We start from the raw sequence: 12,145 nt of genomic DNA, 5'->3' as shown, positions 1-12,145 counted from the left end.
GTGGCACTCATAATCATCCGTTTATAAAGCATGTCCTCGTACTGCGTTGTGCGACACTTTTAAGTAACAAACTAACGAAGGCTGCCCGGATACCAGCCTGGCTTCCTTTCCACTTAAGCTTCCCCCCCCCCCTTCAACGAGACATGACCTTACGGAGCAAGAAAAAAATGGAAAACACATGGCCCCAGCGAGGCTACATGTGGCACCTCGCCGCTCGGACCAATTCAGAGGCACCCTGGCGCGGCACGGAAGAGTTGGGCTAAGTTTATCCAGGTTTATGTTCTCGCTGGCGTGTACATCACCAAGTGGAGGACAGAAATAGAGCAGTCAAGCTAAACAAAACGCCCCGTGACCACATATCGACTGCTTTTTTTGAGAGTCGGCTCTTCCATCTCCTCTCCTCTCTTCCCTCTCCTGAAAGGCACAGAAAGCGAGGATTTCAATGTCATCTGCAACCGCCCCGCTGACAGATGTGACAGATGATGGACGTTCACAAACTAACGCGGAAGCGAACCGCTGCGGAGGTACTTTAAGCTAACATCGATCACGGATGTGGGCAGTACATTCGACGTTTGCATGTGATATGGGAGTATTTTGTTACCTAAATAGTTCTGGCTCATGTCCCTGGTCTACCGTGCTATCCAGGATGTATTTATATTTTAAAAAGTAAAATACTTACAAATCTGAAATCTGGTCATTGAGGTAGAATCCCTTTTGGAAACCACACATTTAGCCCAGCACTGCTGCCACTGTCTGAAAATTTTTTTTCAAAGTCTGTTCTGGAAACAGCAAAGGGCAGTCTCATCACTTTACTTTTAATCTCCCGATCATTTGATTTTTTTTTGTCTTTCAACTGCATTTTGATTTTTGGGAAACTGAAAAGGTCACAGTGGGGAATCATCTAAAACACTGTGAAAAAAAAATCAAAATGCAGTTGAAACAAAAAAGATTTAAGGATGTTCAGGAGATTCAAACGAATGTGACAAGAAAGCACTTTGCTGTTCCCAAAGATTTCTAAAAATGTTCCGCCTTGTGGAGACGGCACTGTGCTAACTGTATGGTTTCCAAAGGGGGCTACCTTGATAGTGGCTAACATTGTAAAGCTGAAAGCTGAAACATTGTAAAGCTGAAGCTGAAAGTGTAACATTGTAAAGCGGTACAGCTTCCGTCAAAGTTAATAATAACACTGGAAAAAAATGTGGTCGTTGCGGAGAGCAATTACAGCAACCCTTGGGGCCGTGAGGATATCTTAATTGAACAAAATTATTCTGTTAGTTTAACGCAAGGATCTTATTCACTTAAAATTCCCTCAGTGGCCCCCAGGGCAGCTGTTATCACGCACGGAAACGAAACAATTTTTTCCAACGTTATTATTAACTTTGACGGGAGCTGTACTAGTAACTTTCATTGCGTTTCTGTTCCGTATTTCCGTGTTACATATATCGAAATGACTTCGCCTTGCAATTAAATGATCATCCTCCGTGCTTTTCCTTTCTTTTTTTTTTTCTTGTCTACGGAGGTCCCTTGACTTTCAGAAACTTCGATTGTCTGAGACCTTGCGTGACTGCGGTGTTCTGAGACTCCAGCAGGTTCAAGAAAATATCAAATTTGAATAAAATATTAAAAAAAAAAAGATCATCAAGGGTACGGCCAGCAGCCAAAAGGGGAAACGTCTCAGTTCGGATCCTTTGGCGTCGTGCTTAAATTAACTGCGAGAAGCTTGACGAATGACGCCGGAAAAACCGAGCTGGCTTCGTGCCACACGATGTTTCGGAAATAAAAGCTCAAAGTGATGATATTGCAGGAACGGAGCCATCCCGCGCAACCGTACTTGAAGCGCGACCGTTCTAAAAAGGAAGTGCCTGTAAAGCGTGCTTTGACGGCATGACACCGGTGTCGTGCGGCGAAAGCTACCTTTCGCTCCGAAACGAATCGCGCCCGCGTTCGACATGAAGTGCCGCGACTTGTCACCGCATATCCATCCAGTCAGGCCCGCGGCTGAGACGATTCGCGAGTTTTTACAAAAAAAAAGTTAAGTGGCGGGAGGAAAATGCCGCAGGCGTGTCACACGCGGGTGCGTGGCATGCGAAATGCGCCCAAAGTATTCCGGGCAGAGAGCCACAGCGTCGCAAAGCGATGTTTCTCGCCGGCCGCCCAGACGAATCTCCGATATTTAATTTTCATTGTCAACAACATCTTTCTTTCTCTTTTTTTCTTTCTTTCTTCTTTTTCGCGTCATTTGCTTTCACGAGAGAAAGCTAGGGTTAAAGTTAGGAATGCTGAAACTAAAAATATTGAACACAGGGAAGCAGACTAGCTTATGTTCCGCTTGAATTCCGCAGACGATGGCGACCATGCGGTGAAAATAGACTTCTCGGAATAGCGACACCCTGCCCGATGTGACAGTCCTTCCGCTATACGCCCACTTTGGGAAACCGCGAAGGCCGGCTTTTCAGAGTGCAGTGTCACCAAACTATATTTTTAAATCGCTCCTCAGTTTTCTTTTAGGGAGGGTAGATATTTCAATTTACCGGCTGATCAGCGGCAATTGCAGGGGTGTTAAGACTCGCCAGTGTGAAAGTACTGGCCAACAAAACAGCGCTAAGATGTTTTTATTTATACTATATTTTTAAATCGCTCATCAGTATTTTTAGGGAGGGTAGATATTTCAATTTACCGGCTGATCAGCGGCAATTGCAGGGGTGTTAAGACTCGCCAGTGTGAAAGTACTGGCCAACAAAACAGCGCTAAGATGTTTTTATTTATACTATATTTTTAAATCGCTCATCAGTATTTTTAGGGAGGGTAGATATTTCAATTTACCGGCTGATCGGCAGCAATTGCAGGGGTGTAAGACTCGCCAATGTGAAAGTACTGGCCAACAAAACAACGCTAAGACGTTTTTATTTATACTATATTTTTAAATCGCTCCTCAGTTTTCTTTTAGGGAGGGTAGATATTTCAATTTACCGGCTGATCGGCAGCAATTGCAGGGGTGTAAGACTCGCCAATGTGAAAGTACTGGCCAACAAAACAACGCTAAGATGTTTCTATTTATACTATATTTTTAAATCGCTCCTCAGTATTTTTAGGGAGGGTAGATATTTCAATTTACCGGCTGATCGCCAGCAATTGCAGGGGTGTAAGACTCGCCAATGTGAAAGTAGTGGCCAACAAAAACAACGCTAAGATAAAGTTTGTCCGCATAATTGACGCACCCTCGAGTCTTCAGTGGAAGGAGGCTAGACTGGTATACAGGAAGCGCAGTACAATAGTCTGCTACTTAAAAGCAACACAGAATTGATCGCGAGGTAATGCTCTTCTTCATTTCTTTTCTTTTTTTAACAATTGGTTACAAGTACGCCGGAGCTGCTACATTGCATGAAAGTCATGACCTTATAAAAGCACAGCATACGTGTAAAATATTGCTTCGCGGTAATTATTGCCTCACGTCCAGCTTATGCAGTACTTAGAAGCATGACCGCGTGCCCTGTTTCTAGTCCATTCTAAACCAGTAGTAAAAAAAAAGTAATTACATTACTGTATGCATCATTTTGCATTGTCTAATGTAAGACACGCTGAATGGAACAATGCATTTTTGTTTGGAATAAAGACACTGCCTTAATCTTCATAAAAAAGCACCGAGCATATTTCGACACTTGTGCATGTCACGCTCATCAGCAACATTGAGTTTATCAGCGAAGCATTCAGAGGTATGCCTACATCCCCGTATGCCTACGGTTGGTAAGCACAGCCACCTCATCACTACATGGCAAAGAAGGTTCTTTGCCATGTAGTGATGACTCTTACTTTCAAAATTGTTAGTTCTTAAAAATTTGAAAGTAGTGTGTCTGAAAAGTGGAGTCTTGCTGCGCTTGTAAGTTCCAGCTCAAAATGGTCGAGCAGTCGGTGCCAAGACTTTGAAGGCTGTCGCGTCTGTCCTCGCAACACTGTATTACAGCTGTCAGCTTTTAAAGACGTCAGAGCCTCGCGGTTCCCGATTTTTGGAGGCCATTGCTCAAATTGCTGAAACGGAAGGAGATGCATTGAAGGACCCACTTTCAACTGACAGTGGCAGCGAAGCGTTTTTTGCAACCAATAGCAATCCTGCTGCGGCGTAGTAGCAGATATGTGGAAGTTACTCGACAAAAAAGGAACTCGTTACCAGTTAAGTTGCTGCGCAAAAAGTGTATCTGAAATGAATTTGAAGTTCCTGAGGTACTTTGGAAAAGCACCGAGTTACTTTCAAGTTACTTGCTACCTAATATACACTTTTTAGTTCTTGACCTTTCCATGATTAATGCGGATCTTGATCTCACGATGGGCGGTACAAGACGTTTGATAATAGTTTTGATATACGAAAACCATACCAATATTTGATATGACAAAATAAGCGTCTTTGCGTACTTCTCTAGGGAGGCGTTTGATGGTTTTGATCTCGTAATGAGATGCTTCAACGGCGCACGAAGCAGGAATTGAAAGTTTAGGGTCCATGAGTTACCCTCTACGCGCATTTCGTAGAACCGCACCAAGTTTTAATCTTGCTACACAGTGTCCTCTGTCATCATAAATAGACTTGCTCGTCGCTATGATCAACGTCCTAATGCACGGTCAAAACAGAATTTGTAGCGTTCACCGCGCAACAACAAGGAAGCGGAGTCCACGTGCTACCCCATTAGAGGGGGAGGAGAACACTGCTTGCCATATTTGTAGACCAGCATCGAACAAAAGGATACTTGGAACTTACCACAAGTTACTTTGACAAAAGAAAAAGAGAAAAAGGTATGATCATACATTATGATCATATGGTTTCCCTCTCTTTCAAGTTTGTTCTACTGTCCTTTAAACACATGGCATACTGTTCGGTAGATTGCTAACTGTTCTATAGAATACGTTGCATCGTGCAACCACTTCAAACCACTGCTTAGAGCTGTTTTGTCGATTTCAGGAGAAAAACATTTTCACGCAAGTGTTTTTTCTTTCACATCGTGTGCTTCTTCCTACTCTGGGAGCAAGAGGTTCGGCGCGGAGATTAATGCGGAAGTGTTTTGTTTGAACTTTCGCGTTGACCCAAAGGTGGCTGTGTGAAGATGGAACTTTGTGGCATGAAAATAGCCTCTTGTTACTACTGGAAAATTGAACTGGAATTGAATTGGTATCGAAATATTACTTTCCATCGTGTGCTGGACAAATCGGACTGGTCCCGTATTCGCCGTGTTCCGCGCTTGTTTTAGTATCTTACATTTTATTATTGTAGTCACCATCATATTCCTGAATGCGTCCCAAAGATGCGTTCGCAGTATGATACCTAGCTGCTCGAAGGAGCTTCGTTGAGTGAAAACAATCAATATCCCCCCCACTGTACTTGTTGGTCTCAAGACCTTGACCATCCGCGCACAAACTACGCTGTCTCACATTAATTTGACTCTACGGATATTACGGAATGAGGAAGCACAGGAGGAGTCACTCACCTGAAGTTCACGCACTTCCTTCTCCAGCCTCATCCTTTCGGCACTCTCAGCATCCAGCATCTCCGCCGCCTGGACCGAGGCCGCCTGCTCCTGGCTGAGGTCCGACCATAGCTCGCTCACCTGCGGGGCCGACGAACCCAGGTTAACCAACTGCATCCCTTTCGTCCATTTCCCCGTTAACATTGAACGGTACGTTGACGCCGAGGAACGCGGCTTATAGAGTACATCGTCCAACTCCGCGCTCTCGACCGAGATTGAGCGCGACCTGAGGTTCGCGGCGTCGCACGGCGACGGAGTCGCCGTTGAGAACGTGTCCGAGCACCAGCTCAGGGTGCTGGGACGACGCGTCGCCGCACCAGAGTCGCGCTGCGTGCTCCCGGACATGGAGGAGACACCGCTGGTCGAAGCCTCCGAAATGCTTCCCGGAGGACTCAGGTCGTCGTAGTCGTCGTTGTAATTGGAGGTCTTGGAGTACTTTCGTTCGGTGTTCGACGTCTTGTTGCTCTTGAGGAACCTCGACTGCTGTTTCTCGTCAGAAGCCGACAGCTTCCTGGTAATTATCTTGGGGGTCGCGGTCACCGCTTGACTAGATTCGTTTAAATGGCCATTAGTGTTAGATGGCTTCTGGATGGCCCCTGAACTTTCGTGGACCTTCATCGACTCTTCGGCTGGTCTCGCGCCAGATCTCGGCAATCCAGCACGAGTCTTGGACATTCTCCGTTCAGTGATCCTGGAACTTTGCTTATCTTCGACGAGATCATCTTCCTTCGGGGGTTGAGGAGAAGGGGTACGAAGTAACGTCCTCAAGTCTTTAATATCCACCTTCTGCATCTGAGTCTTTGCCTCAACAGTTCTGTTCTTTGTCACCGTCGAAACAGCAGCTGTCTTGACAGATGACGCACTTGATTCGACAGAAAACGTCGCGCCTCGAACCATGGTGGTCCTCGTCGATTCCTCCATTTGCTTACTTGCTTCATTCGTAGACTCTTTGGTTTTAACTGTAAGTGTCTCTGGTTCATTATCAGGACGTATGCCCGCTTGTGGAGCTACAGTAGGGTTGCAGTCTTTATCCACAACGTCTGACTTCAGCGTCACCACGGGTGACGCAGGGACAGCGCCCGTACATGACCCCGGACTTGCAGCACCCGTACTTGCGGTCGACAGTTCTTGAACGGAAGTAGCCTTTTGTGTTTTCTCCTCCGTAACTTCCTTATACTCTGTCGACGTGAAGCCATTAATGGTAGTTTTCGTAGAATGAACTTCTCGGAAAGTCTCCTCAGAACAACTTACTTCTTTCACAGCAGTCGTGTCCTGGCTCTTCGAGCAAGATGATGTCGTGACGCTAGACTTGTCGTCGACCCTTGAAGTTCCGTCAACAGCACCCGAACAGCTTTCTGTGCCGTTGACAGCTGGCGACGGCTCCTGACTACCGGTGTCCGCACTCTTTGAAGTCGGAGCTCTCCTGCGCATGGGTACGGGCGCCAGGGTGGACCTTTTGGGTCCCAATGGTTTTTTCACGTCACTCGTCTCTTTCGCGCTTTCCGACACCTTGTCCTCCGCCTTGGACGCCTCCGACGCATTACTTTTTTCGGTACTGTCGAGAGACGGCTTCTTCGTTAGCCGCAAAGTGGTAGGCGCTTTCTTGGTTCTGACCGCTGCTTCTTCTTTCTTGGCAACATCGGCAAGGGTCACCACAGTGGTCGTTACTCCGTTCATGATGCTGGTTCCGTTGTACGTGGACGGCGTCCTGCTCTTCACCGGCGACGACCTCGAGCTCCCTCTCACGTCGGGCGGCGTCTTCGACTTTGCTCGACCAGGTGGCGTTACGTCTTGGACGCCATTGACTGTTGGCGTTTTTCCGCCTTCTATTTTTGCCCCGTCAGTCTTGGCATCGGGCAAGCTTTTCACCATTGACTGACGCCGCTCAGACGGCCGTCTCAGCATCGCCTGCGAGAAGACGGGCGCTGACCCTCGCCGCAAGACCTTGACATCCGTCTGCTGCTGGACTGCCTTCAGCTTCTTGAGCGGTTCGGCCACCGTCCTGGTCTGCCCCAGCTTGAGTCGTGCTTCCATGAAGGCGTTGTAGTGACGTTCCTTCTCGACGTCTTTCGCGGGAGCGCCTTCCCTGCAGTCGTCGTCAGGAGCAGTGACCGCGCTATTCTGAGATGCGCACCCGTCGAATCCCGCCCTTGGGCCTCCGTGCTCAGAAGCGAAACCGTTGACGAGTTTACCTTCTGCGGAGGTAGGCGTAGAGGAGGAGCTAGCATGAGACGTCCCGCCATCAGGCGGAGGTTTGTTGCTTCCCGCGGGCTTCGTCAGAACTACGGTTCTTGCCGTCTCGACCGTGGTCGACGTGACCGAGCTCGCCGCGTAAGTCTGCGTAAATGGCATCATCTTCGTTTCTTACAATCACAGTTCGCTTCGCGATATACGAAAGTCGTTTAAATCCCCCGCTTTCGCTTGACACAGCTTAGAGAGTCCTGGCCGTCCATTGCACAATGCATACTTCTATAGAGCGTCAGCGAAAACGTCGTTAAAACAAGTACTGAGTACAAACGTAACACAGCTTCCTCCTGGCGAGGAAGGGTCTTTTGCACCAAAGTAAGTTGCACGCCACAAATCTGCACAAATTCCAGAAACCAAAAAAGTCAGAAAGCCACGCCGTGAAAAGCCTTCAGCGCAACAAAGTCCGCATGGTCGCGGTGCACCACACCAAAATTTCACCACGAGTCCCGCAGTACGATCCAGACCCACTGCACAGGCACGGCTAAAGCGGACGCACGAGTAAGCTGCAAAGCATCAAGCAGCACACCTGCCAGAGCCAGCTTCCTGGACGAGAAGCCCAGGACTGAATCTCCCTTTCCACTCAAGCTCTACCGGCGCTATGACACCGACTCCGACTTCACCATTATTCTTCGCTTTGAAGGGGTGGAGAGGGGGTCGGGCCAGGCAAGGCCGGAGTGTGTTTGAGGAGGGAAAGGACCGCGTTTTGGCAGGGGTCCCGTCGGTGTAAAAAGACAAATCGGCATCACCTTGGTGGTGCCGGCGCGGGGACTATTTCGAGCGGGGCTCGGAGGGAGTTTTGGCCGGAAGGGAGGGCAACGGATGCTATCGAAGTTGGTGGCGATGAGAGCGTGATATTAAGGTTCAACGTGCGTCGATCTTGTCGGGCAGGACGAATGTAACCGTTTCACAACGAGTCGGCGAACCGGAGACGTTCTGGGGGAGTAATGGAGCAGCGTGCGAACGGGATGCGTCCTGCGTTTTAGGGTAAAACCCGTTTTTACTCCCGGATTTCCATCATCGTCACTTGGGGTAAAACTCGAAAAAACCCGAAAACTAACTTGGCAAAGTGCAAATTTAGCCACCAATATAGCGGCACTAGAGGACGCTATGCTCCGCATCTCTATAGTTCATGTAAAACGCGAACAGCACTTTTTTTTTTTTTTCACCCGATATTGCCCGATGTTACGGTCCCTAAAATAACACCCGATTTGCAAAACAAAAAACATAAAACACGAAAACACAGGGCCTCATTTATAGTTGGGTGGGCATGCATGCAGGCAGGTAAGCAAACACAAATGCGCGATGACTGGTGGTACTTCCAACTATCATTTCCTTGAGACTGAAGTAGCTGGGATAGACAATACATCACACAAACTGTACCGCCTATCCGCGTTGTCTCATTCCGAAGGAAATGATACCTTGGACATGGTTCGCGCCTAGTAGCTTGCCTCATTCTGCGTGCTCGCAATATAATCAGCGATTCGCTTCGGTAATATTAGCTCGCGAAAAGGGGGACGGTATTACTGCAATGAAATATTTTGCAACAATATATGACAAGCGTGACAATACATTGAAGTTATTGTTTACGGTTTTGCTCAACCGTGATTTCTATTATTCGCGCATGTCTTACTGAACAAGATAGTTTACGTTCTTCCACGGCATATATGCACCGCAGAAATGGCGATGGGCATGCTATAGAATCGACTGGTATAGGGCACTATAAATACGAGATGATATCCCAGGCGTTTGCACAGGCTTTCCGTTTGGTTGTGGTCTTTGAATTTTTCTGGGTTTATGTGTGACGGCCGCTACAACTTGCTACTGCTACGTATATTCATATAAAGAGATTGGGGGGTGCTGTAAAATCGCTAGAAGCCACTAGGCGTTGCCAATTTTCGAAGCAGACGACAAGGTTCTGTTTCGTCGTCTGCTATCCCGCCACAATGAGAATACAGAACTCAATCTTATTACGGCACGCCATATATTTTGAGGTTACACATTCAATTAAATTCATTTCATTTCATTTTATTTCAATTTCATAGAAAATGAAATGAGGTTACCAGGTATATTAGCATGATATTAGCCTGACGAGGAGCCTGGCACCAAGGATCCCCGGGATATCCTTCCGCGGGGGTGTGGAAGTGTTTGAAGAGAGCGAAACGATCCAAGCATATTTGATGAAAGATAATGCGAAAACATTTTTTTGCATCTACCCGTGTATTCAAACGAGCGACATCCCCAAGGAATATTCTAGTGGAAGAATAAGAAAAAAGTGCTTAGGGGGCGGTTACGTTGAGCATTCGCACGCTGCCGGCATATTGGGAATGGCGCACTACGCACATAGCAGACGACACCATCGACACTGTCGTCTGCTACGAAATATATTCTGCTTCCGCTGGCGTATTCTCGGGAATGTCGCTCGTGTGAATACACAGTATGGGCATTCTGTCGATCGCGTTTAAATGCGATACCATTCACGGTAATCTTCCGTTCCTGCTCTTCGGTTGCTCGCTGTTCGTTGTAACTTCTACCTTCTCCCTCCACAACTGTTACGGACGTACATACAGGGCTCTCAACGTTGGTGGAAACAAACGCCGAGTTTTCCTCTGCTTCGCCAAAGAAGGTGTAAAACTGCCCCGAGCATTATACAGTTCCTGACCAATTCGAAGATCGTAACCTGTAGTTATGTTAAAGTGATTGCATGTATGGGCAGTGTGCCAATAAATGCCTTGCATCCTTCGCGGTATTTTTTCGTGACCTGCACCTCCACTTGGATGCAAGGAAGGATTCGAGGAACTTATTTCATTTAATATACCTATGAAGCACAGAGCGGGACTATATTTCGGCACGCCCTGTTAAACAGTCCCAGCAAAGAATACATACATTCCAAGTTTTGAAACTTCCAAAGAGAATAAAATGAAATATAAAGAGCAAACAGAAACTGAACTTCTGTCACTTTAATAAGCAGTACGCAAAATAAATTTGAATTGCAGTGAAAGCACTCGCTATTTTTCTTGCGTCCTCTTCAACTCTCTCCTACAGCGAACTCTTTTTAAAAGCAGAAGAAAAAAGAAAAGAGTAATGATGAAGGTTAAAAAAGAGTAACAAAAAAAAAAAATCGCTGTGGGCGCAGAACCCTTTCGCCGCCCAAACACAGACGTCCGCAACTTTCGTTTACCAACTCTTGCAGTGCCCAGCGTTGCTCTCCACTCTCTCTCTCCTCTCTGCCCGTCCTTTTCCCTACTTTCTTATTCAGCTGTTCAAATAAATCTCCGAGGACCTGGCTACGGTTGAATAACTTTCTGGCTCTTCGTGCCGCTGAACAGATTCAAAAACAACAAACGGGCCGCCCCAAAGAGCCCGGATCAAGATTGCTCACTCTGCCAACGTTGCGCAAACCTTCTTATATTTGATTACTCCAGCACCTCATTACTTCATTCACTCTTTTTTTCTAATGATATTCCATTTTCTTTGCTTGGTTTGAACGAAGAATCAGCCGAAATATCAGCCGAAAAGAGAAACTGCTGGGAGTAAAAGCTGAGCTACGTAGCTCCCGGTTGACTGCAGAAATACGCCTTCTTCATTAGTATGTGAGTTAGAAACCCAGTTTGATTCCATTTCTCCATAAAGTAGCAAAGATCAGTCTAATATGTGAGCAAAAGCTGCTTCTATAGGGTCACAAAGGCTGCCAGCCGCGGTCCCAACTAACCAATACACGTTGCCAATTTTCGAAGCAGACGACAAAATTCTGTTTCGTCGTCTGCTATCCCGTCACAGTGTGAATAAACACCTCAATCTTATTACGGCACATCATGTGTTTTGCATATGGGTTAAGGAAGATGTAAAAGCTAAAAAAAAGAGAGAGAGAAAGACAGAAATATACACAAAAAATCGTGTTAAGCGAGCAAACGAACGTAAACATGGCAAACAATGAACTCCATATAACGCCAACAAGAATATTTTGCTAGTAGCTAACCGATCTCGGAAGCATTTTTCAGATAATAAACACTTCGATGTTCGCGTCAAAACATTGAAGAGCTCTGGGAGTTATCATAACCTCGGAAAGCTGCTTTTATAAGCTTTGTTAACCAATAGGTTGCCAGCCTGTTCAAGATTAATGATGGTCATGTTTAGTTTATCCTGAACAGCAGCTTTTTAAAACAACTTCCTCGTTACCCCTGTCTTACTCTCCTTTTCGTACTAGAAACTCTTCAGCGTTTTGTACGTCTGACCTGCAGTCTCAGATTTGACGCCCGGCAAAACTGGCTCCGATGCTGTGGAGAGCATCCAAAACTTTTTTTTTTTTTTTTTTCAGAGCGCAAGAAGAGACGAGTCCTATATTTTTATTTACGTTCGCGACGCGACTGACCTCATTGGCCCAGTCCAAT

The 12,145-nt window shown here is 46.6% G+C and overlaps 1 protein-coding gene across 3 annotated transcripts in view; it reads right to left on the bottom strand.

Moving 5' to 3' along the window:
* Positions 1–12,145, bottom strand: part of LOC135370651 (unconventional myosin-XVIIIa-like) — a 60,119-nt gene that overhangs the window by 15,104 nt on the left and 32,870 nt on the right. For all 3 annotated transcript variants that reach the window (XM_064604437.1, XM_064604439.1, XM_064604438.1), the window contains exon 23: positions 5,472–5,591. In XM_064604437.1, coding sequence (XP_064460507.1) covers positions 5,472–5,591 — 120 coding nt within the window. The remainder of the gene's footprint in view (positions 1–5,471; positions 5,592–12,145) is intronic.

This window comes from Ornithodoros turicata, chromosome 10 (genome assembly GCF_037126465.1).
Source record: "Ornithodoros turicata isolate Travis chromosome 10, ASM3712646v1, whole genome shotgun sequence".
NCBI classification, from domain to species: Eukaryota; Metazoa; Arthropoda; class Arachnida; order Ixodida; family Argasidae; genus Ornithodoros; species Ornithodoros turicata.
The sequence above is the reverse complement of the archived record's forward strand: the minus strand, read 5'-3'. Positions and strand labels throughout refer to the sequence as shown.